Below are 23,874 nucleotides of genomic sequence, written 5' to 3' on the forward strand. Positions count from 1 at the left end.
GAAGAGATGCACAGAGCAAGGTATGGGAGAAGGGGCTCAGAGCTTCTGTGCCCTTTCTAGGTGTGCTGTACTCCCAGCACCTCAATGTGTTCACCAATCTGGAAGTTCTTGGAATTTTAGGGGTTACTAGGATGGTTTCATTATTCAGGTGTGATTGATTAAACGATTATCATTGGTGGTTAACTCAATCTTCAGTCCCTCTCCCCTCCCCAGAGACTGGGGGTGGGTGAGTTATAGGGTAAGATAGAGAATGGGGCTGAAAGTTCCAATAATGTAATCATGCCTTGGTCTTTCCTGTGACCAGCCCCAATCCTCAAGAAATCTAGGGGTCCCTGCCACCAGTCATCTCATTAGCATATAAAAGACACCCATCAATCTGAGATTCTGAGGGTTTAGGAGCTGTATGCCATGAACTCGGCATGGAGGCAAAATATTTATTTTTTATTACAGTACATAATAATCCCTAGAAATATATTCACCAAGATGGTCTAATGATTTTGTTGATTTGTCTGTGTGTATTTTCTTGGCCGTCTTTAGTATTTTTCCAAGACTTTGAGGAAAGGGCCCAGACTTACACAAAAATCTTAGCTTCTTCAAACATTTTTCCCTAAGGGCCAAAGTGAACCTGGTATAATATCTGAATGAGAGTGAGAGGAAAAACATACTTAGAAAAAAAAAAAGAAAGAAAGCACTGCCAGGCACGATGGCTCACGCCTGTAATCCCAACACTTTGGGAGGCTGAGGTGGGTGGATCACTTGAGGTCAGGAGTTCGAGACCAGCCTGCTCAACATGGTGAAACCCCGTCTCTACTAAAAATACAAAAATTAGCTGGGTGTGGTGGCAGGCACCTGTAATCCCAGCTAATTGGGAGGCTGAGGGAGGAGAATCAATTGAACCTGGGGGCGGAGGTTGTAGTGAGCCGAGATCGCACCATTGCACTCCAGCCTGGGTGACAAGAGCGAAACTCTGTGTCAAAAACAACAACATCAACCAACCAACAAACAAACAAGCACAAGAACAACAACAACAAAACAAAAACTGCTTTTTAGAAAAAAGCAATGCAGAAGGGCTGGTAACTAATTTTTTCAGTTACAATCTACCCATTCTGGCACCTATATCTGCGGTGGACACTGGTGAAGGTGCGTTGGCAGGGTTGGATGGTGAAGTTTTTCTGGCTGGCCCAGAGAGGAGAGCAGTCCTGGCGTTGAGGGAGGGTTCATGATTATGGGCCCTCAGTGGTCAGAATTCACCTGTAGGTCCAGCCCAGGGACAGCTGCTGATGGTTCAAAGTGGGAACCAGCATCTTTCAGGTAACCAGGCAATTGTTTATTGTTTAATAAGAGGTTACTGATACAATTTAAAACCATTTTTCTTACATAATTTTATAAGTTTTCTATGACTTTACATAATTTTTATCTACCCATACCATGCATAAATGAAATATACATTGGTAGATTGCAAGAATCAGTATGTGGGAATAGAGGCTAAGCTTGAAAACGTTTTTCTTTCTGACATATATATGATATTGGCTACAGTCAAATAGATGGGAGGCTTTGACATCTTTTAGCCGGAAGATCCTAAATGTTTACTCCCATTACAAATGAAACCAAGATAATGTTATCTCTAGACGATATTTTACAAACCATGATGATTGCCAAGGTTAATTTAAAAAAATCTAATGGACTCACTCCACACAAGAAATTTTGGGGAGTATTTATTTTCTATCCACATTAGTTAATGTGTAGTCATGAAACTAAAATATTTCTCCGGTTCCATAGAACCTAGTCACATTTCAAAATTAAAAGATACCTTTATTTCAAATATTGCTATAGCTGGGGTCATTAAAACTTAAAAACTTGTAAAGCATAACTTGTAATCCAAAATGTAAGTATTAGATATTGAGCATTATACAAACGTTTTAATATTTTAATTTTTAAGTTTTTAGAGATGGGGGTCTTGCTATGTTGCCCAGGCTGGCCTCAAACATCTGGGCCCTAGCAGTTCTCCTATCTCAGCCTCCTGAGTAGTGGGGACTACAGGTGTGTGTCACTGTATCTGACTATACACATTTTTAAACCTCAAAACATATGAATTGTTAGAGGAAAATTTCTCATTAATTTATAATTTTTTTTTCTTTCTGTCTAAAGCTCTGGGTTATATCAGCTACAATAATCACATTTTCTTCAAAAAAACTTCAAATTTCATAGATTATAGAAAATGTCCTAAGATAATTTTATTGGATCAGCTTTTATTCTTAAAAAAGTTTCATATTTATGGAGATCCTTCTTTTATTTGTTGTACTCAATATATCAATTTCACCATCTATAAAATGGGGATAATAACCGTACTTAACTCATGGGGTTGGCAGAATGATTAAATGACAGAACCAACATGAAGCAGTGTTCCTAGCACATAACAAGCAGTCATCCCACGTTAGATTTTATTACTGTCAGGCTGTAGGAGGGGATGGCCACTTAGGCCCCTTTCCCTGCCTGTGTCTCCAGTGACCAGATGTTGGTTAGTAAGCTCCGCAGCCTGGATGCATCAGAGCCTTAGTAGTTGGAAGCAGCCTTCCTTCATGTTCAAGTTGCTTTATAGCATTACCCTGATGAGATGCTTGGCATGACACTCACTGACCCCAAGAGGGCAGGTTGGGTGTCTCAAGGGTAGGGTTCTCAGTGAAAAAACAGGACACCCAGTCAAATCTGAATTTCAGATAAACAATACTTTTTTTTTTTTTTTTTTTGAGATTGAGTCACACTCTGTCACCCAGGCTGGAGTGCAGTGGCACGATCTCGGCTCACTGCAAGCTCCGCCTCCCTAGTTCACACCATTCTCCTGCCTCAGCCTCCTGAGTAGCTGGGACTACAGGTATCCATCACCACGTCCAGCTAATTTTGTTTTTGTATTCGTAGAGACAGGGTTTCACCATGTTAGCCAGGAAGGTCTCAATCTCCTGACCTCATGATCTGTCCGCCTCGGCCTCCCAAAGTGCTGGGATTACAGGCATGAGCCACCGCGCCTGGCCAACAATAAGTATTTTTAAGTGTAGGTATGTCCCTAGTGAAATGTACTAAAGATATATTATACTTTACTACAGTTATTATACTAAAAACTACTAAGGAATTATTTGTTCTTTAACCGAAATTCAACTGGGTATCCTGTATTTTTATTTGTTAGATTTGGCAAGGCAACTCTGGGCTAAGTACCCGCTGCCCTGTGGGCAGGGACCTGTACAGCTCATCTGGTCTGGCACAGTGCTTGGCACAAAGGACCTGGAATTTCTGTAGAATAAGTGAACTGAGACCACATTGTTGTCTGAAGTCAGCCTGCCACCCACCTCCAAACAACAACCACCACCACCACAAAACACAAAAAAACAAAACAAACAAATAGCAACAACAACAACAACAAACAAAAACCTCCTGAGGTCTACCAGATACCCATGAGAGACTGGCCACTCCTCCTGGCCCTTCAGGGTTTGGGGGTGGCACAGTGCTATTTGGTAAACATGAAATGTGGAGAGAAGCAGGGAGCAAGAGTAGAGGCAAAAAGAGTAATTTGCAAGGGAACAAATATGAAGAATGAAGAAGCAATAATAGAATGTCTGGGATACAGAAATTCTTTCTAGATCTAAGGCTGATGAGAATTCTCACCACAAAGACTTTCTCTTCTGCACAGAATGCTTTCTCTTCTGATTTAGATTTGTAGAGCACAGAAGTCAGTGGACTGGGGTGGTAATGAAGTCATGGAGGCAGCCAAGGTCTCCAGATGGATCAAAGGGAACTTCTGTTTCTGGCCATCAGTCCACCTGGGCTTGCCACAGAAATTTGCTGGGAGGGAGGTAGGACAAACTTCAATTCCAATAAATTGGAAGGTCAGGAAATGGTAGATAGAGGGTTTGGGTTTATCATAAACATTCCTTCTCCTTTACTTCTTTTCCTGTTGCTTTTAAAATTTAATATAAAAAGATAGAAGAGAAGTATTTTGATCGAAACAAAGTTTTTGAACAAAAAGTTCAAAAACAAAGATCTTTTCCTGAGATAAACTTCTGCTTCCCTTCTAGAGCAAGGAAACACATCACAAATGTGAAAGTGCTGGCAGAACCATGGGTCCTGTATGTGTTTACTTGTAGAGTGGTGGCAGCGGGGGCCAGTGGGTTGGGCTCACGCAGGGGGTTGTTATTTCTTTTCCATTTGTCACTTTTGACCCCAGAGGTAATTTTACAGAAATCTTTGCCAGAGTTCTATAATCCCCTAAATATTAACTTGGCCTTAACTCAACACGCCACGTTACAAGAGGCTCAGATAATTTCCAGTCTGAACAGTTTCTGGTCTCTGTTGCCAAAGTAAAGTTTTTAAAAGTACCTCTAGGGATTCCCAGGGGGAGGCCTAATTACCTCCCTCTTGTGTGAACGGGGACTCCCCTTGGAAACAAATTGGCCCTTGGGCTGCTGGCTGCTCTCACTAAGCCGGGAGATGAGACTATAAAGCTGGCAGGGGTGGAAAGATTGGCAGCCTCTCTTCCTGGCTCCTCAAATCAAAGAAAAATAATATTAGTTAATGTTTGATGATCTTGGCTTACAATTCCATGTCCAGGATATGTACTCCTGCAGAGTTAAGCTTGTTAAAGGAGAAGTAGGAGAACGCAATGGACTAAATCCACATTGGAGTCCTAAATTCTTAGAATGCTATGTTCCTTACTCTTCAGTGATCTCTTGGGTCATGAATCATCATAGAGAAGATCCCCCAGCTTCACAGTGCTAGCATCTGTTTTGGGACTCCAATAAATAATGCTGCTGGAACACCTAAGCTGGAATGTTAAGGGAAACGACCAACAATAAGACTCAGTTCTTGGTCTATTCTGCCTCTGACCTGCTCAGTGGGCAAAAGCAGAGATGGGCAGGTACCTAGTTATGTGGGGATCAGAATGTGATCATGCCAATGGTAGAACTCTGCTAAACTGAAATAACTCCATGGTTTACTTCATTCACACAAAATTTTAAAAGAGTTTTCAAAAGGAGACAGTTGTGGGGGAAATTGACTGAACATGATCTTATGGGGAAAAGTTTAGGTTCATGACTCCAATTTCATGTTTATTAGTGATGCTATAAAACTCTTAAGGACTCTAAGTTTTATTTTTGCTATATAAAGATGGGATTGACATTACATCATCAGATTGCTGAAAGCATTATGTAAGATAATGGATTTAACAGTGTTGCTCATATAGAATGGGCATGAAAAATTCAAGGCATGGTAAAACCCTGAGTGGCTGCTGCTTAATGTGGACATTTGACACTGAAAAAAGGAGGCTTGTGCAATTGGTACCAATCCTGGAAGATATGCTTTTCCTGCTCAAAGCCAGGGAGGACTATAAAATCTCTCCTCTTACTGCAGTATCTTAAACAGTGTGTACTAAAAGAGAGGGACTCTCCTACTCTGTGAGCATACAAGAAATGGGATATAGAAATAGCCAATTTTAAAAATTCCCTGTACTTCAAATATGAATTCTGAGCAACTGCAGACAAAGAGAATTTCCTGAAATTAGGATGAAAATATGAAAGCCATGATACAAGGAAGTGACACTTCTAATTCAGATGCCCAGTCATTTGCTCACTTTTCAGTTATTTAACCAACATGGGAGAGAATGAGACACAGAAAAGGGATCAGCAAAAAGTGCAAAGCCCCTGCTTTTGCTACTCAAAGTGAGATCCCTGGACCAGCGGCATCAGCATCACCTTGGAGCTGTCAGAAATATAGAATCTCAGGCTCTGATCCCAGATCTACCAAATCAGAATGTGCACTTTCATACGGTCCCCAGGTATCCAGTGACACATTCGAATTTTGAGAAGCAATGGCCCAGACAAGAAATAAGAGAATCTGAAGCGGACCAGGGCAGAGGCCTTTTTCCTCAAGCAAGGCTGCTGAGGGTTTCACTAATTCTGTAGTAAGGTAAGACTTAATCTATGGATTATTTGGAGTTGGTGGGCTTTGCCTTTTATCCTTTTGGGGATGCAATCCGAGGTAAAGGTACCTTTTCGGGTTTTGCTGCTGACAGATACTGGTTCAGATGGACCCAAATCTTTAGATTCCTGAGACGACTGGGCATATCGGGTGAGCAGTAGCCTTAACAGAAGAAAGCTGCCCCATCCTAATGAACTGCCACCCAGATATAACACGAGCTACAAAATCACTTTGTAAATTATAAAGGACTGTAAAAAATGTAGAGTAGGAATATCATCAAAGCACTGTGAATCAAGAGGGAGACCTGCAAGGCAATGTGCTCTTCTTTGTCTAGGCTGACTTTATCGTCTGGGCACAGGAGCAAGCAACAGGGTCTGGCCGTGAGGATTAAATAGCTAAGACATTGTCACTCATGGCATTTGACACTGGAAGAGCAGGAAAAACGGTTAAAATTTTCCTATTTGATACATCTTCTCCTAGTCTTCATCTCAAATATGATACTGTAACCCAATTTTAATTGATAGAAGCATAGTTACCCAGAAATGGAGGGAAATAATTAATCAAAAACACATCAATAACTGAGCTGGGGCTAGAACTCCTACATAAAATTCTGTGATTCAATTCCTAGTCTACCTAGAATTCAGCCCTTACCTACAGTAAAGTTTAGTTAACAACCTTCAGGTTGCCAACTAATGAAAAGCCTACCTTTTGCTTTATGATGAATATGAATAATATTAAGAACCATTTTTCCTCGGCTGTAACCCATCTTAGAGTTGCTGTATCTCAACCATGGTCACAATGGTGTGTGTTCATCACCTTTCATTTATTAAATCTCTTTCCTTTCTGTCCCAGAAGAAAGTTTAGGGAACAAAATATTAGGTATTAAAGAGAGTTCCCAGGCTTAGTCTGGGTCCAGCTGCATCCAACATTTAATACAGTAACTCACTGTAGTAAAGAATTATTTATTTTAAATTTTCATTTCACAGATCAGTATTTTTGTAAAAATAGCAAAAATAAATTACTAGACAAATGCAATGAATAAAACAAGACATACAATGTATACTGATCAGGTATTTGGTTATTACAGCAATGTTAAATTGCTATAAAAGTTCCAACTTCTTATTTTCTTATTTTTAATATCTGCAATCGCTTCATTGTAGTCTGATAAGAAACAGTTTGCAGATGGACACTGGTCTAGTGGATATGCCATCACCTATTATAATACACACCTGTAAAAATGTGCTAATGCTACTCATTAACATTTACAGAGGGCTTTCTATGTATAGTCTTCACTGTTCTAAATCTGGTACATGAATTGCTTCTCACACAATCAAGTGAGGCTGGCCCTATTAGTAACTCCATTTACAGATGAGGCAACTAAAGCATACTGAAGGTCACTTAGTTACACCAACATTAAATCCAACTGTTTGCCTCCAGAGCTCACACTTAACACTCTACTCTCCACACTTCCTCTAAATAGGTGTGGTTCAGGTTACATCTGAATCTACCCCAGGAATACGTAATACATATTAGGGCATTGGTGATCTAGCATGGTAACCAAGAAGAGTTATTACACTCTGATATCTCTGAATAACATTCTGTGGGAAGTAGACACCAGAATAGAGTTGATATATAGTCACTGGAACAACCCTTCGTATTGATTGGAAAAATGAATTTTGGCACCCTCTTTTAACACAATCTAAAAAGGTGTTCAAAACTCAGAAAATGTCATGCAAATGGCAACTTTAAAGTTCAATTATGACAGATACTAAAAAGGAACAGGGAGCATTTGGGGAACCAAAATAGCAAATAGCTAGGTCATCAGGGTCCAGGAAGAAGCGTCTGAGCACCAGCTGGCACCCTGTCACTCCTCTCACGTGGGTTGTAGAGGGTCAAGGTCCTCTTACCTCTTCTCCCACAAACACCCTTTTTCCTCTTTCCCTAGGCTAGAATTTTGGTGTTCTCTGTCTTGCTTGAAATGGGAAGCCAAGGCATGGGTGCCTGATGAAAAGCTTTCTTTTCTTGTGTGCCTTGTGTTTTGAACATTGCTATGTTACAGAAAATGGACCTACTTCCCCATGAAGCTGATATTAAATTGCCCGCACTCCGTACTGGGGCTGCCCGAGTCTCTACCCTACTGTGTCCTTCTATGGCAGAGCCAGCCTGTCTGAGGTCTCACACTCCCTGGACCTGCTTCATTGTCTCCAAAGCTGATAACAGTGTCTCCTAGCTACATGTCTTGCTGATAGACGAATTCCTGAAATACCTTTAAAGACCTTCACGTCACCCTAAATGCTGCGTTAAGGGAGGACAACTGGTGGAGTAAATGAACAACAGATGGAACATAAATGGTACAACATGTCAGACTTAACCTCTTCAGTAAGAAGAGGGGCCCAAAACCGAAGCCTTTCCTTCCTTTTCCATGCGCAGAGAAGTAACAACAGCCACAGCTATTGTTATTGCCACAAATGGCTGTTATGGTTTTCTTTTTATACAAGTGACCACTGTAGACCTCTCTAGATTGAAAAGATTTACTTGTTTCTTATCAAAACTCTTGTTTCATTCTTAAAATTTACCTTGGTGGTGCAAAATTACAGTCAGCTTTTCCTAAGCAGGGGCAACGCTGACCAGAATGTCACATGTTTTTAATTATGGTTCTGAACTGACTCGTGTACCTTCCCTGAACCAACAGCTGCTTTCAAAGAATCAGTTTTTCTTTGTACAAACATGTCTTACCTAAAAATGTGGAAGTTCTTGTAAACACTTATAAGATCTTATTTTTCCTTCCATAGAGCATAGGGTGTGAATATTAGCTCTTCAAGTTTGTGGAAGAGTAGAGGGACACAGAAGGACACCTAATACTCCAGGGCAGGATGGCATGTGCTGGGAGGTAGAGAGGTTGTATGAGCTGTGGGAGCTGATAGGAAAGTACAGATCACTATGTGTGATGGTGGGTGGAAAAGGCCTCATGGAGAAGTAGTAGCAAACTGGAGTCTTGGTTCTGAATGCCAGCCTTCAATGGGAAGAGAGGCACAAAGAGGGCATTCTAGAAGGCGATGGTAAAAGTTAATGGGGTACCAGTTTGGGGAGGAATAGGCAAAAGTTACCCTTGACATTCCTTTAAAATTCTTTTGAATTATCCATGTAATACTATGAACACAGTAACTCTCATCCACACTGAAATTTGAGATTCATTGGACCAGATTAAAAGAAGAAATTAAAAGAAACTTAATGAACTGATGTCTGGGCATTTGTATTATTGACCCTCCAGGAATTACCATGGACTCAGCAAGAATTTTACTTTGTTCTTGTTTGTCTGAAAGGTTTACCCTATTATGCTCTAATATGAAGTTTCTATTATCCTGATGCATATGAAAAGACTTTTTTGTTGTGAGGATTAAACAATATATCAGAGGTGAAAGCCCCTAGCACAGGATCTACCATGTGGTAAGAGCTGGTTTAAAGCTTGATCAGGCCTACATATGCAGAATTTTTTGCAGAGTTGCATAGAAGAACTTGGCCCCCTGTTTTCTGAAATTTGTGTTGTGGACTCAGTGAAGAGCCATTACTTTCAAGGTCTCGGACAATGTCTTGGGGAAATGATGTCTAAGCATGTGCATTATTGTTATTTCAGCAGAGTTAGGTTCTGATGTGACTCCCAGGATGTCAAGATGGGAACTCTGGAATGACAGGTTGCAAAGGGCCTCGTAGTTGAAAGGGTTCTTTACAGGCAGTGTTACTTGAGTATACATTAGGGCCACACAATACATCAAATGTGTCTCTTTGCTGTGCTCCGTTTCTTTGATGTTCATTGCATGGAATGTGGGATAAATGGAATTCTGGAGCCACTCCAAGGAAGACAGATTTCCTGGAGTCATTTTTCTGTGAACATAGTCGACTTACTGTATTTTCCCTTCATTCTCTCGCATGTGCTATTGTTTTATTTCCTTCCCTCCTTTGTGTCATCTCTTTTCACTTATACCAAAGTCAGATTTACACCTATTCAGTCAGTTTTGACTATAATTTAGCTTTTATTATCCCTTTCTGTTTTCAGGCCTGATTCTTAAAGTGAAGAGCAAACATAAAATCTCATAATCACTACTACCATCACCACCAAAACAACAACAAAAAAATGCAACATTCATGTAATTAAGCCAAACGATTGGAGAAGCTTTAATCACACACTTTGTCTTAAACTTTTCTTACAAAAAAAACTTCTTTTTTTCCCCCATGACTTTCATGGCTTTGACTGAAGTTTGCAGGCTGGATCTGAGAGAACTGTAACCTTCCTTCACCCTCCTCTGCCCCAGGCCTGTGTCAGGACCCTTTCTCCTTTTTCCTCAGGTCTCCCCTTCTGCTTTTTGCCATCATCATCCTCTCTCCCTATCTTTTTTCATTCCTCAAATTTATCTCCCACTGCTGCTTTCTTTCCACAAATTCCATCCCTCAAAGTTTCCATCCCCAACTGGGGCCTGAGCGTAACCGCCTACTAAGACCACCTGTGACAAATTGCCCCCATTCTGATGGTGCCTGATTATAGCAGCCTCCCTGGCGCCACATTCATTTGGCAAAGGCATCTTCTAGGCAATGATCACTCCACTGCTCGGCTCAGTCAGTTACAGAGGTGCCCTGAGCTCACCCTCTCCCTCTCCAGCTTCAACTGGGCCCTGGCAGACAAACAGCTTGATGTTTAGGGGTAGCTAGGACTTGCACGGTATTGAAAGGCATAGATCTCTTCTCCAACCTGACACCTTCTCCTTTTCAATGCATAATAGCTCTTGTACACTTTTGCTTCTGCAGAATTAATTTAAAAAATATAAATGCTTTGCTTGGCTGTCCTGTTATTTAGCCTCTGTTGGTTTATTATTTACATATAAACATGCTTTCTAAAACAGGAGCAGGAAAAGTGCAAGTGGGCTCACCTGGTGCTTCTAACAAAACTCACTCAATTTATTCAGTCATTTGGCACAAGAAAGGCTCCTGTCTGCTTCAGTTTTTCATTCTCTCTAGGATGCTAATTGTTTTTCTTTTGATAATCTTGTAGTTTTGGCCTGAAGTCTAAAATCTGGCCTGCTGGGCTATGTGTCAGCTTTGTAAATTAGATGACATCTGTTTTGAATTTTATCATCTTTAATTTTCTTTCAAGCTCTCTTCACTTATTCATTTCCCCTTTAATTGTAAGGATCAGATTTTGCTGCATGCTTTCGACAAAAGTGTAGACCTTTCTGCTTTGAGGGCAGAGATTAAAATGACTGAAGTTAAATGGTCACAATGAAGGGTATTCAAGGAAAAGATGTTGGGAGAGAAGCCTTAACAACCATCCCAGAGAGGATGAGCCATTCAGACAAAAGACTGGCTGTCCACACGAGGGTTTAGAGATTCCCACTGAATAATTACAATCAATTCGAAGAAGATTGACAATGAGGGTTGAACTGAGAGAAGTATTTTCAGTTGAGAGAGGTTGAGGTGGGGGATGATGGCAGTAGTGGTATGAGGTGAGTGGTGACCTTTTCATCTCTTTATATTTCATTTTGCTCTTTCTTTGTTTCCTACTCTCCTGCCCTCTAACCTCAGAAAAATAGTTTAAAAATATTTTAAATGCATTCTCATATATGCAGACTCATATTTTCAAGTAGGACCTTATTTTTTCTTCCTATCTACATATCTCCTAAATTCTTTTCTTGGGGAAATTGTTCATTGCTAATTGAGTTGGGCTTGACATGGTTAGGCTTTGTGTCCCCACCCAAATCTCATCTGGAATTGTAATCCCCATAATCCCCATGTGTCAAGGGAGAGACCAGGTGGAGGTAATTGAATCATGGGGGCAGTTTCCCCCATGCTGTTCTCGCGATAGTGAGTGAGTACTCATGAGAGCTGATGGTTTTATAAGGGGCTCTTCCTGCTTTGCTTGGCACCTCTTGCTGCCTTGTGAAGATGGTGTCTTGTTTCCCCTTTGCCTTCTTCCATGATTGTAAGTTTCCTGAGGTTTCCCAGCCATGCCGAACTCTTGACTTTATAAATTACCCAGTCTCAGCCAGTTCTTTGCAACAGTATGAAAATGGACTAATACAGGCCTACTTATTAAAAATGGATTTTCCTGTTAAGATGCCTAAGTAACACCCTTATAAAATATTTTTTCTCTTTATGTAAAGATTTTCACATATATAATCTCAGAAATGTCAACTGGCCTCTTGAAACCTTGTGTCCATAGGGACAATAGAGAATAGGAGAGCACTGGCCAGGACATGGGCTCAAACTTTCACTTATGGCACATCTCAGCCATGGCTTGGAGAAGACACACACAGTTCAGCTGTGCATACAGCACAGAATGGCTCCCTCAGACACCAGCTGCAGAGACTGTAAACCAAATTTCTAAAACCACATTATTAAAATTGTCCAACAGCGACTTTGTGGGTGCATATAAATGGCAAATCTTTTTAATGATGCTGGTCTTGATTCTCCTGAATGCTGCCACGTGTTTAGCTTATAGCCAGTTAACTTATGGGTCTATGAAAATGCTATTTTTGAATGGTATATGTATATAGTAGTGATTCTCAAGTGGGGGAGGTTTTTGTTTCCTCAGGGACATTTAGCAAAACCTGGAGACATTTTTGGTTGTCACAATTGAAAGGGGGTGCTTCTTCTATCAGCTAGTGGGTAGCGGCCAGCACTGCTGGTGAATATTCCATAATGCATATGGCAGCCTTACGACTCAGTCTAGCCCAAATATCAACAATACCAAGGTTAAGAAACTCTTCTAATAGGCATCTGTATATCAAATGAGGTGACAACACATTTTTATATGCTCGATCAAACCCATTGTGTTGAAAGAAAAGGACATTTACAATGACTCTACCTCTGTGAATAGTTATTGACTTTGATGACACTATTGGTCAGATTATGTTCTCTGTGCAGGGGCTAAGAGGCCGTCCCAGGTTGGCTTCCCTCCTGCAACCTCCTTTCTTGGTTATCAGTATCATCTCCATTTCTGTGCAATCACTTAAGCTACATATCTCTGGGTGTTCATCCACTACCCTCTTCTTACTCCACCTCCAATAGGTGATCAGTTCCTCGTAATTTTGTGTTCTCTACTATAATGATCTGCCCTGACTTCTTAGGCTCTCATCATTTTGTCTAGACCTCTCAGTTTGTCTTTTGCCAGCTGGGTGCTCCAGTCAAATTAATTCAATGCTTTATGATGTTAGTTACTCCTGATTTACCTATTCATTTGGTGAAAATATTTGAGTGCTTACTATCTGCTAATTCCTGTGCTAAGAGCTGTGATCATTCTCTGGAGTAAAATCTTTCCAAGTTTACATGTTGCTTATAGAACAAACCCTTGCTTCTAACATAGCATGTAAGGCCTCTGATAATCTGCCTCTGACCTAACTTTTCAACTTACTTTCTTGCCCTACTGAACAAATTGTCTTTCCTTAGTCTGAGCACATACTATTAAGCCCTTGTATCTTGGCATGTGCTATTTATTTTTGGTTGTTTGTTTGTGGTGTCCTTTCTACCCTATCTGAAGAATTTTCATTCATTCTGTGCAACTTGACCTAGTGTTTAGAGAAATGCTTGGCATGTGGAAGATAATAAATAGGAAATGAACTTAAATTTTACCTTCTCTGTGAAATATTCGACTCCCTGGCTGCTGGAGAGTGCACTCCTTTTTCTCCATGCACATCACATCCTCTGACTGTGACTCTTGATGGTAAGGATAGTACCTTATGTCTCTTAGGACCTCCAGGCTCTACACCATGATGAACATAAAGTGGACCCAAATGACTAAATGCTCACTACTCTATCAAGATGACCTCTCATGGAATTCTTGTTTCACACTGGAAATGGCATGCATCATTTGTTATTCCAAAAAACCCCCACAGAATTTGACATTAGTCGCAAATGGCCCCAACCTCCTCCATAACTGTGCACCTTCCATTGCCTGTGATCTGAATTATGGAGATGCGGTCGAGTCCATCCTCTGTCACTTAGTCATTGTGTAACATTGGGAATATATTTAACCAGTATCTGAGCCTCTGTTTCTTCTTCTATAAACTAGGAGTAAATGACATCTGTCCTTCTTGCCTGTAGAATGGTCATGAAGATCAAATGAGATTACATACTTAAAGGGCTTTTGTAACTTCTAAAGGTCATAAAGCTTTTTAAGTTTCTCTCTATTCAAAACATAGCAAAACAAATAAAACCCCTCCTTCAATCTTGCATGGCCTTGCATACTTTTTTCCAAAGACAAGCTTCTTTAAAAGGCCAGTTTGTGCATTGTGTCCTCTCTCTCTGCAACCCCCATCACCCTGTTTTCTGCTAGCCACACCAATGGCAGCTTCCTCACATCAATCGTCAATAATTTCCTCATGGCCAACACCTATGCACACTTTTCTGCTCTTCCCTCATTTGATCTGGCTCATCTGCCTCTTCCTGAGACATCCTCTGCACTGGGGCCAGGATGGGCTTCCTGATATCTGGACTGATTGTACCCTGCCATGTACGAAGCTCCACAATCACTCCTCACTGCTTAGAGGGTAAAGTTGAACTCCTTAGTCCACTTTGTTGAGCCTGTCATCCTCTGGTCCCTGCCTACCACTTCATTAGCACTCCTAATGTTATTTTCCTTGTGACATAACCCTAGTCATACAAAATCACTTCTGTTTCCAGAAAGTGCTTTTTCAAATGCTGCCTGAAAGACAGCCTGGTGAAATCTGGTCATCTTTCGCTACTTGGTTCAAAATATCACCTCTTCAGGGGAACCTCTTCTGATATCAGATTTCTACCCCTCTCCCTTTGATACAGAAGTAGATACTCCATCTCTGTATTTTCCATGCCTCTTGAACCCATGTTGATAAGCATAAGCTTTCCGCCATTCTGCCATTCTCCCATTATGCACTTAAATATTTATCTCATACTAGTCAGTGAGCTTCTTGAATACAAGGAACATGTTATTATCTCTCTATATGTGTCTAGCTTCCTGGTACGCAGTAAGCTATGTTAAATTATTCAGTATGACAACTTAAATTGTTAAATTTGTTGAGTAAATAAACGGGTGCTATAAAATATTCCTTGTACTACGTTCTTATTCCTTTACCATATTTTGTGAACCTTTTTATTGTTTTGTTACATTCTTGTTTTCACATATTTAGAAGAAAGATTCTGGCAAGTGCCATAATTTGTACAGATATTATTCTCTGTTGAGATACAGGTTTTAGCTTCGTTTGGCAGTTAGAAAGGCTTAGCTGTCTGCATTCTACCTCCACAGGTGCACAGCAGCTCCCTGAGGTACACAGAAGCTCTTGCTCACCTGCCACTTCCAGCCTTCGCATTTTCCAGTTGTCGGGTAAGGAGTTTAGCAATGGCGGTGAAGCTGTTGCTCATGCGAAAGATGTCCCTGCTCTGAGGGCCCAAGATTGAGGAGAAGGTGTCGGTGATGCCTTTAATCTCCAGCAGGAGAATATGGTGAAACGAATGCTCCATGTTGGCCAGTTGGCTCACCAGGTATGTCAGGCAGCTCCTGGCTCTCTCCTGCCAAAAACAATGAAGAAAATAGGTTTATCTTTTAAAAGAAAATCATCCAGGCACGGTAGCTCACACCTGTAATCCCAGCACTTTGGAAGGCTGAGGTGGGTGGATGGCTTGGAACTCCTGATCGAGAACAGGAGTTTGCAACCAGCCTGGTCAACATGGCAAAACCCCGTCTCAACTAAAAATACAAAGAATTAGCTGGGCGTGATGGCACATGCCTATAATCCCAGCTACTCGGGAGGCTGAGGCATGAGAATTGCTTGAACCCAGGAGGCATAGGGTGCAATGAGCCAAGATAGTGCCGCTGCACTCCAGCCTGGGAAACAGAGGGAGAGAGTCTCAGAAAAAAAAAAAAAAAAAAAAAAATCAGAGTCCCATGAGCAGCAGATTCTATAGGGAGTTGACACTCAGGGAGCTAGCTCAAGTTGAATAATAGGTTTCATTCATAGTTCCTCTGAATCTGCTTCTTTGAGGTTTTTAATTTGTTCCTGATTTCCAGGACAGACTAATATGCAAATATTCTCATTAACCTATCTTTCCAGGTCAAAATATCTCAACCATCATAAATGATCGGACCCCACACATGCACCTTTCACAACTATGTGAACTGCTAACTCCACCTGCATGGGGCAGGTGTGGTCCATGGTCTTAAAGTGAGCCTTGACCCTGGCACACTCAACCCATCTGTCGGGTGATGGTTGCATATTCCACTAGTGTGCTAGGTTGATTTCCTTGCCACAGGTTTTCTCGCTGACTTGTTAACTTTAAGCATCTTTCAGTGTATTACAGTTTTTATGTGCTTGGCCGATTGAGTAGATTCTATTATCTAGCTTTAACCAAGCTAACTTTCACAAGTCATTTAAGTTCCTTCAAAGAACAGAGGATTAAGGACAATATGAATAATGTAGGCATGAGCAAATAAGAAAATGGCTTAGCTGACACATCTCTTATACCTATTAAAATTCCTTATTAGCCATATTTTGAGGCAATGTGATCCAATCTGATATGACTGGAAGTTAGCCATAAAATTCAATATTCAAAATTATTGAAGAGGTTATTGGAAATGTAGATTTATGCCCAATAGAAATAATGATATACCATTAATAAATAACAATTTAAAATATTACTTATTTCATCTTTAACTTTTCTTTTAAAATCTTATTTTTGTGTATGTCTAAATTTTTTTCTTGTTAATGTAGTGGAACATACGTATAAATATAAATAAATATATATTGGAGGTTGCTGCTCACAGTCCTTCTAACCGATTGGTGCACAGATCTAGATTACTCTCCTTGTTAGGAATTCCTATTTACCCTTTGTTCTAGCATTTGAAGACTTAATTTCCTACAAGGTGCAACTCTTCCATGCGGCTGTCTCCAGTGACTCCTTCTGTGTAAATTTTTACTGCATTATAGACTCTTTAAAAATCTTAAAATTTTCTTTTATTTTAGTATCTTTTTGAGACAGAGTCTCACTCTGTTGACCAGGCTGTAGTGCAGAGGTGTGATCATGGCTCACTGCAGCCTTGACCTCCTGGGCTCAAGCTATACTGCTGCCTCAGTCTCCTATGTAGGTGCACCACCGGCATGTGCCACCACACTTGACTATTTTGTTATTTCAGGATCTCACTATGTTGCCCAGGCTGGTATCGAACTCCTGGGCTCAAGTAATCCTCCTGCCTTGGCCTCCCAAAATGCTAGGATTACAGGCGTGAACCACCATGTCTAGCCAAAAATCTTTTTAGTACTTAATTGCATTTGATCATTTGCTTACTCATGATTTTATTTAATCACCAAATAGGTATGGCATGCCTATAATATGCTTTTACGAGACTCCAGATAACAAAGGTGAATGAAAGGATGCCCTTGCTTTTAAAGAACACACAATCCCCCCCACCTTTTATTTATAATTTCCTAATGGTTACATGTGCCAGTCAAGTCTTCTAAAGGAGCTACTTCTTATTCATCAATCATCATCCTGGCCCAAAATTGAGCTTGTGGATTCTACACCCAGTGTGTGTGTGTCTCAATTTACTGATTTAAGAAAATCTTAGATATCAAAATATGACCTTATAAAGCATGTTGTTACAAAGGAATTCTGTACTTTACAATAAATATTTAGTACAGAACAAATTTAAGTAGTGAAGTTCCCTCATTTTTGGTACTTGATTTTCAAATATTCCATGTACAATTGCACTGGAACACATCACTTGGGGAAAATGGGGTACTTCTGCCATCAATCCCTTATTTATTTTTTAAACCCCACTAAGGCACAGTGTCCTGTATGGGTATGTGAGACAGAGGTTTGTGCTTTCATGAGCTGAACAGCTGGTTGAAACTAAAGACATCTATTCATCAAAGAATAATGTTAGATGAATGAAAATGAAAGACCCCTGGAATATGTTCCTGGAGCCCCTGTTTCATATTTTGGCTCATACAATTGCCAGGTTGCAGAACAATACTTAAATGCTCTTGGGTCCAACAGGTTTTTTTTTGCAACATAGACTCATTTATTACTTCAAAGGCTCTATGTATGAATTCATGATATGCAATGAATCAAGGGACATTTTTTATTCCCAATTTAAAGGTAAAAGCTGGATGTGGGGGGTCCCTACCATAGGCCAGACCCCGTTCTAGAAGTCAGGAACATATCACTGAAGAAAAAGTACAAAAATTCCTGCCACAATATTGAGGCAGAAAGACACTAAACAAAATACCTATGTAAAATATATAGTGTGTTAGATGGAGAAATGTGCCTCAAGGAAAATGAAGAATGGGGAGCCAATGGTAAATGGTGTACTTAGGACACATCTCAGAGAGAAGGTGACATTCAAATTTGGCAAGGTTTCAGACTCTCAACTCAACATTCTCAGCAACCTTAGAAAACAATTACCGTAAATTTATCCTGCTTGATATAGGGTGGTAGGAAGATACAGGAACTGAATTTTATATACTGTTTGTCCTACTAAGATATAATTTAAAATTTGAGGTAACTTCCTTACTTTCAGAAGTAGATTTTTCATTAGAATTTTTAAAACCATTTCACAAACATTTCATTTGCTTATGCAATAAATGTCCCCATGGTTTCATTAAGAATCCTTCTCACTATAAAAATTTGCAAGCCCCTTCTTTAAAGCATGTGTCTTTTAAAAGGTGAAGGTCGTTGTGTGGGTCTTTGCTGAAATCAACGTAATTCCAAATGATTGCTGGCAGCCAAACTGAGCTGAAGGGAAAATTAATCACAGTGCAGGAACAAGAAAAATTATAACTGCTCTGGAACTGACGTATGAAACCAAGCCAACCTCACATCATTTGCTCTGAAACCTTGGAGCACATCCATGTACCTCACAGGGGTAACAGATGTGATTCTGGATTAGAAAGTGTGATATTAGGGCAGGAAGGGGGTTAGGAGATTCTAAGTTCTTTCTCAGCTTCATGATATTTTGTCTCTGGGGGCTAGTGACTGGATTTTCCTGCTTTCAGTCATCCCATTGAGGTGACAGGGTCAGCACCTGTAAGCCATAACTGTGGGTCTGACCTTATCCCTGCTGACACAAATTCATTGTTTATTATTAAACAAAAATAGCTGACCCAGACAGGGCACTTACTCTAAGCACCAAGCCTATTCTATACTCTTTTTAGCGATTTACTCATGTAATCCTCCAAATAATGCTGTAAGTACTGGAATCATTGCCACTTTAACAATGAGGAAACTGAAGCACAGATAGGAGACTAAATTGCTCAAGGCCACATATGCCCTCCCTGTTTCTACATCTAGACCCTCACTTGCTATACTGCCAGCTCCTCCCATCAAAAAACAAAAACAAAAAATACCCAAAAAACTAAACGACCTATGTACATATTTTCCCACTCCTTTTTCCTATATCTCATTCATCATTAGAGTTATGTGGTCTTTATTGTTAATAATGTTTAATTTAGTTATATAAATATTATAAATACTCTGCAAACACAAAATAGATCAGCAATTCTCAAATCTTTTGGTTTTAGGACCCCTTTACTCTCTTGAAAATTATCAAAGATCCCAGCGTTTTTGTCATTTGGCTTATATCTATTGATATTGGCCATATTGGAAGTTAAAATAGGCAATTTTTAAAATGTATATTTTCATAAAAAATCACATTTTCCAAAACAAAAAAATTTAGTGAGAAGACTTGCATTCCTGTATATTTTTGCATTTTTTTTTTAGTAACTGCTTAATAGATGACGTCTAGATTCTCATACGTTTCTGTATTTGATCTGTTAAATCTGGCCTCATAAAGATATGAAGTTAGAAAAGGGAGGACTATTTTCAGAATTGCCTTGATAATTGTGAATATTCTTCTTGGATACTACACCAAAACTCACCAAGTAGTAGTTTCTCAAAGGTTAGTTGTGATATGTGACTTTAATTAACTTTGTATCCTATTACATTAAAATCCGCTGGTCTGTCTTGCACTTTGATTAAATCTTTTGCCTATGCATGACTTTGAAATATTAAGCATTAGTCATTTGGAAAAATACTGGTTTACTGAGTTTGGCATATCTTCCAGAGGTTGATGCATTTCATTATATAATATAAAACATTGCATTCACTATTTTCACCACTGATCTCATCAGAAAAGTCTTGTAAGTATTGGGAAACTTTCAAGTTTACAGTGGCGATATAGATTTTCCAAAACTTCAGTTTTCATATGCAAGCTCAAATTGTATCACTGGCAACAAATACTAATATCTGTAGTTTTGCTTGAAAGGAAAGGCTCACTTCATTCATTTTCTGTATAATGTCTACCAAATAGCCCCAAACGAAGAATCATAGATTGTTCATTAGTTATTGTTTCAAGTAAAAACTGTTCCATAAAAAAAAGTGGTTAGTTTGGCACATAGGCAAATAACACAAGGGTTTTTTTTTTTTTCTTAAGATAACCACTGAATTTCTGTATTGCAATCAGCAGCATAAGTGCCAAGCCAATGCATCCTTCCCATTTAGCCAGAGAGAAACTTAAGAAGATGTGTACTCAGGATTGAGATTTAATAAAATTAATAATTTCTACTGCTTCATCAGGTTAATTTAGTGGTTCCCAGGGGGAGGGAGTGGGGAAAAGAAAGGGAGAGGAGTGATTTTTTTTCCTCCCCAGAGCGCATTTGGAGAAGGTCTGGAGACACTTTTGTCATGACTAGGAGAAAGGGAGGGCTAGTGGTATCTGGTGGGTAGAGGCCAAACACCCCACAACGCACAAGATAACCACACAACCAAGAGTGGTTTAGTCCAAAATGTCAATATTGCCAAGGCTGAGAAACACTGACTAAGGTGAAACTGGCTTTTTTTCTTGTCCTGCAAATGTGTGGTGGTAAAGAATATGACTACGAGTACACTTTGCTGCCACTGTCTTGTATCTTGGTTTGTGCCTAGGCACTTGCAGTTTTACCCACCATTGCTTTGTTCTATTAATGCAAATGTCAACACAGTGAAAATGGTAAATGATGTCTTAGTATTATTGTAAAAATAGCTTTGACCTTACAGATCCCCTGAAAGGGTCTTGGTGTCCATGAACCACACTGAGTATTGATGAACTAGGATCAGAAGTCAAATAAATATTTTCTCTAAAGGAATGGACAGTAAATATTTCCAGTTTAATGGGCCAGATGGTCTCTTGTTGTGGGAAAAGAGCTAAAAGCAAAAAATAAATGAGTGGATGTGGCTGGATTTGGCCCACAGGCAGTAATTTGTTGACCCCTGAACTAGATTATATGTTTGCAAAATTGCATTGGCCATTTTTTTCACTTTTTATTATTTTGTTTTTATAATACTACTAGTCCAATTTCATAAAGCTACTCTGTTATTCTTTGCAGAATAAAAGAACACAACTCAGAAAATGGCCAAACATGAAAATGTGGGGGTCTGATAATAACAACAATAGTTTCCATTCACTAAGCATCCACTGTGTGTCTGGTACTTGACATACGCATTTTCACTTAATCTTCACAATGACCTTGCAAAATGAGTATCTAGATGAGGATGCTGATGTCAAGAGGATAGTAACTTCATTAAAGTTGTATAAGTATAATATAGTCATAAGTGGCAGAGCCAATATTAAATCAAGATCCGTCTGATTCCAGAGTTTGAATGTTTCCACATCACTAGGGTTGATAAAAACCATTTAGGGCAGCTCTGTAGGCTGCAGCCCTCCTTTCTGTACTCCACCTGTGGTAGGCATCACCAGCTGATGACAGCATTCATTCTTCCCTGCTGAACACAGAAGTTTCCTGATATTCTTTCTCAATGCTGTCCTCCTTGTGAGTGGTTCTCAGCACTGGCTGCACGTTAGAATCACCTGGAAAGCTGTTAAAACTATTCTGATGCCAAGTACATCTCTCCTGCTTCCCAATTCCTATTCAATTTTATTGAAATGGGTGGAGCTCAGGCATAGGAATTTTTAAACCCCTTGGATGATTCAAATGTGCAGCCAAAGTTGAGAATCACTGGTCTATGTGGAGTCCTAAATCTCTGAAAATTTGAGAATTTGCTGATGTAGGAAATGTGGATTTGGCCCTATAATCCACATTTTTCTCTCCACTGTCTTTTATCACTTTACACATGTAAAAGAAAATGATATATTAGTTGCCTGAATGAAAATATTGCATTCCCCGGGCATTTGTATTTTACACTATTTGATTTAAACACAATCTTTCTTCATAGTTCAACGCTTTGAAATCTCTACACACATCAAAGATACACTTGCAAGGGCCATTAGAAATGTAAAGCAAATGAGTTTTTTGTTAATGTTCTCTCAGTGGAACTTTGCCAGAGTGACCCAGGCCTTTCTTAGGAGCCTTCAAAAGCCTAAGTGTGGCCAGTAGTGCTTAACTGCCTGGCAGTGTATTTATTCCATGAGAATCTCTTTCTTAATGGGGGGTTACTAGCTGCAGACCAAGAGTTGAAGGGTTTGTACTGGGCTCTCCTCCCACCTCAGTGCTGCTTTGGCTGTGAGAAACTCTGGTATTGGGGGAACAATTCTTTGTTTGCCCCAAGATTTTCCCAGTTTTAGCACTGCAAGTCTCTTGTCTCTTATCCTGGGAAACTCCTTAATCATGGGAAAATCAGGACAGTTTACCTGAATGTAGGAGAATGTAGGCAGGTAGAAAATTTAGCTCAGAGGACTCTGTTCAATAGACTCATATTGCAGATGAATATGATGATATATCACTCTATATACCTCCCTATATAGATACAGTTGGCCCTCCATATTGGAGAGTTCTACATCCACAGATTCAACCAACTGCAGGTCAAAATATTTGGAAAAAAATAGAAAACAACACAGCAATAAAAATAATACAGATAGAAACATAGAATAACACTATTTACATAGCATTTACATTTTATTAGGTATTATAAATAATCTAGAGATGATTTAAAGGACACAGCAGGATGTGCATAGGTTGTATGCAAGTCCTATGCCACTCTATACAAGTGACTTGAGTATTCTTGGATTTTGGTATCCACAGGGGTTCTGGAACCAATCCTCCTCAGATATTGAGGGATGACTGTATGTACAATATGTTGATTCTTGTTATTTGGGAATAACAAGTAGCTATGTTCCATAAAATTACAATCCTGAATTAGACAATACTGAAGTATTGTTTCTAGGAAATTCAGGGTTAGTTTCCTGCAAGCCTCTGGTCACATTTTTGTCAACTGATTCATACATAACATTGTTTTATGTGTGTTTCTGTTTAAAGATATTTAATATATACTGTTGATTCATTAAATTTGAACCCATGGCCAACAGCAGTGTAATTTATGCCTGAACAAAACTTATCCAACACAAGTATTTTCTCCATAAGGCATATCACAGTCTTTTTGTGCTTAGGAACACTACAGATTACTTTAGCACTACACTTAGGGGACACTTTAAACAGTGAAATCACCAAAAACAAAAACAAAAAGCATGAAGATAAGAAAAATGTGGCAATAAAGAGGCCATGAAAAGAATAGATACTTGTTTACAGTATGAGAGCTGAACAAAGAAAGCAGGGCATCACGGTGTTCAACTTCAGTTGGGGACAACTGAAGTTTTTGCTACTCTGTGCACATCTGTGAATGACTTTGAAAGCACTATAGTATTGATTTGGGGTTACAAAGACATTTTTAGCAAGTAGGTAAATTTGAAAATGTAAAATCACAGAGCTGGATGGATGAATAGATAAGTAGATGGATAGATAGATAGATAGATAGATAGATAGATAGACAGATAGATAGATAGAAATGGGTATATAGCTAGACCAATCCATTGATGAATTTCAGATCTTGTGGATCTTCTGTAAAAAGAAAAAAACTTTGGGATGAATTTCTATGAAACCATTGCAATCATACCCAGAGAGA

At 39.5% G+C, this 23,874-nt stretch overlaps 1 protein-coding gene across 10 annotated transcripts in view; it reads right to left on the bottom strand.

Moving 5' to 3' along the window:
- VEPH1 (ventricular zone expressed PH domain containing 1) overlaps nt 1-23,874 on the bottom strand; it is a 266,231-nt gene that overhangs the window by 126,763 nt on the left and 115,594 nt on the right. For all 10 annotated transcript variants that reach the window (XR_012430819.1, XM_005546203.4, XM_045386724.2 and 7 more), the window contains one exon: nt 15,275-15,495. Coding sequence is in view for 9 of the 10 variants with exons in the window: in XM_005546203.4 (XP_005546260.3) it covers nt 15,275-15,495 (221 nt within the window). In the remaining variant the exon portion in view is untranslated. The remainder of the gene's footprint in view (nt 1-15,274; nt 15,496-23,874) is intronic.

Source organism: Macaca fascicularis, chromosome 2 (genome assembly GCF_037993035.2).
Source record: "Macaca fascicularis isolate 582-1 chromosome 2, T2T-MFA8v1.1".
NCBI classification, from domain to species: Eukaryota; Metazoa; Chordata; class Mammalia; order Primates; family Cercopithecidae; genus Macaca; species Macaca fascicularis.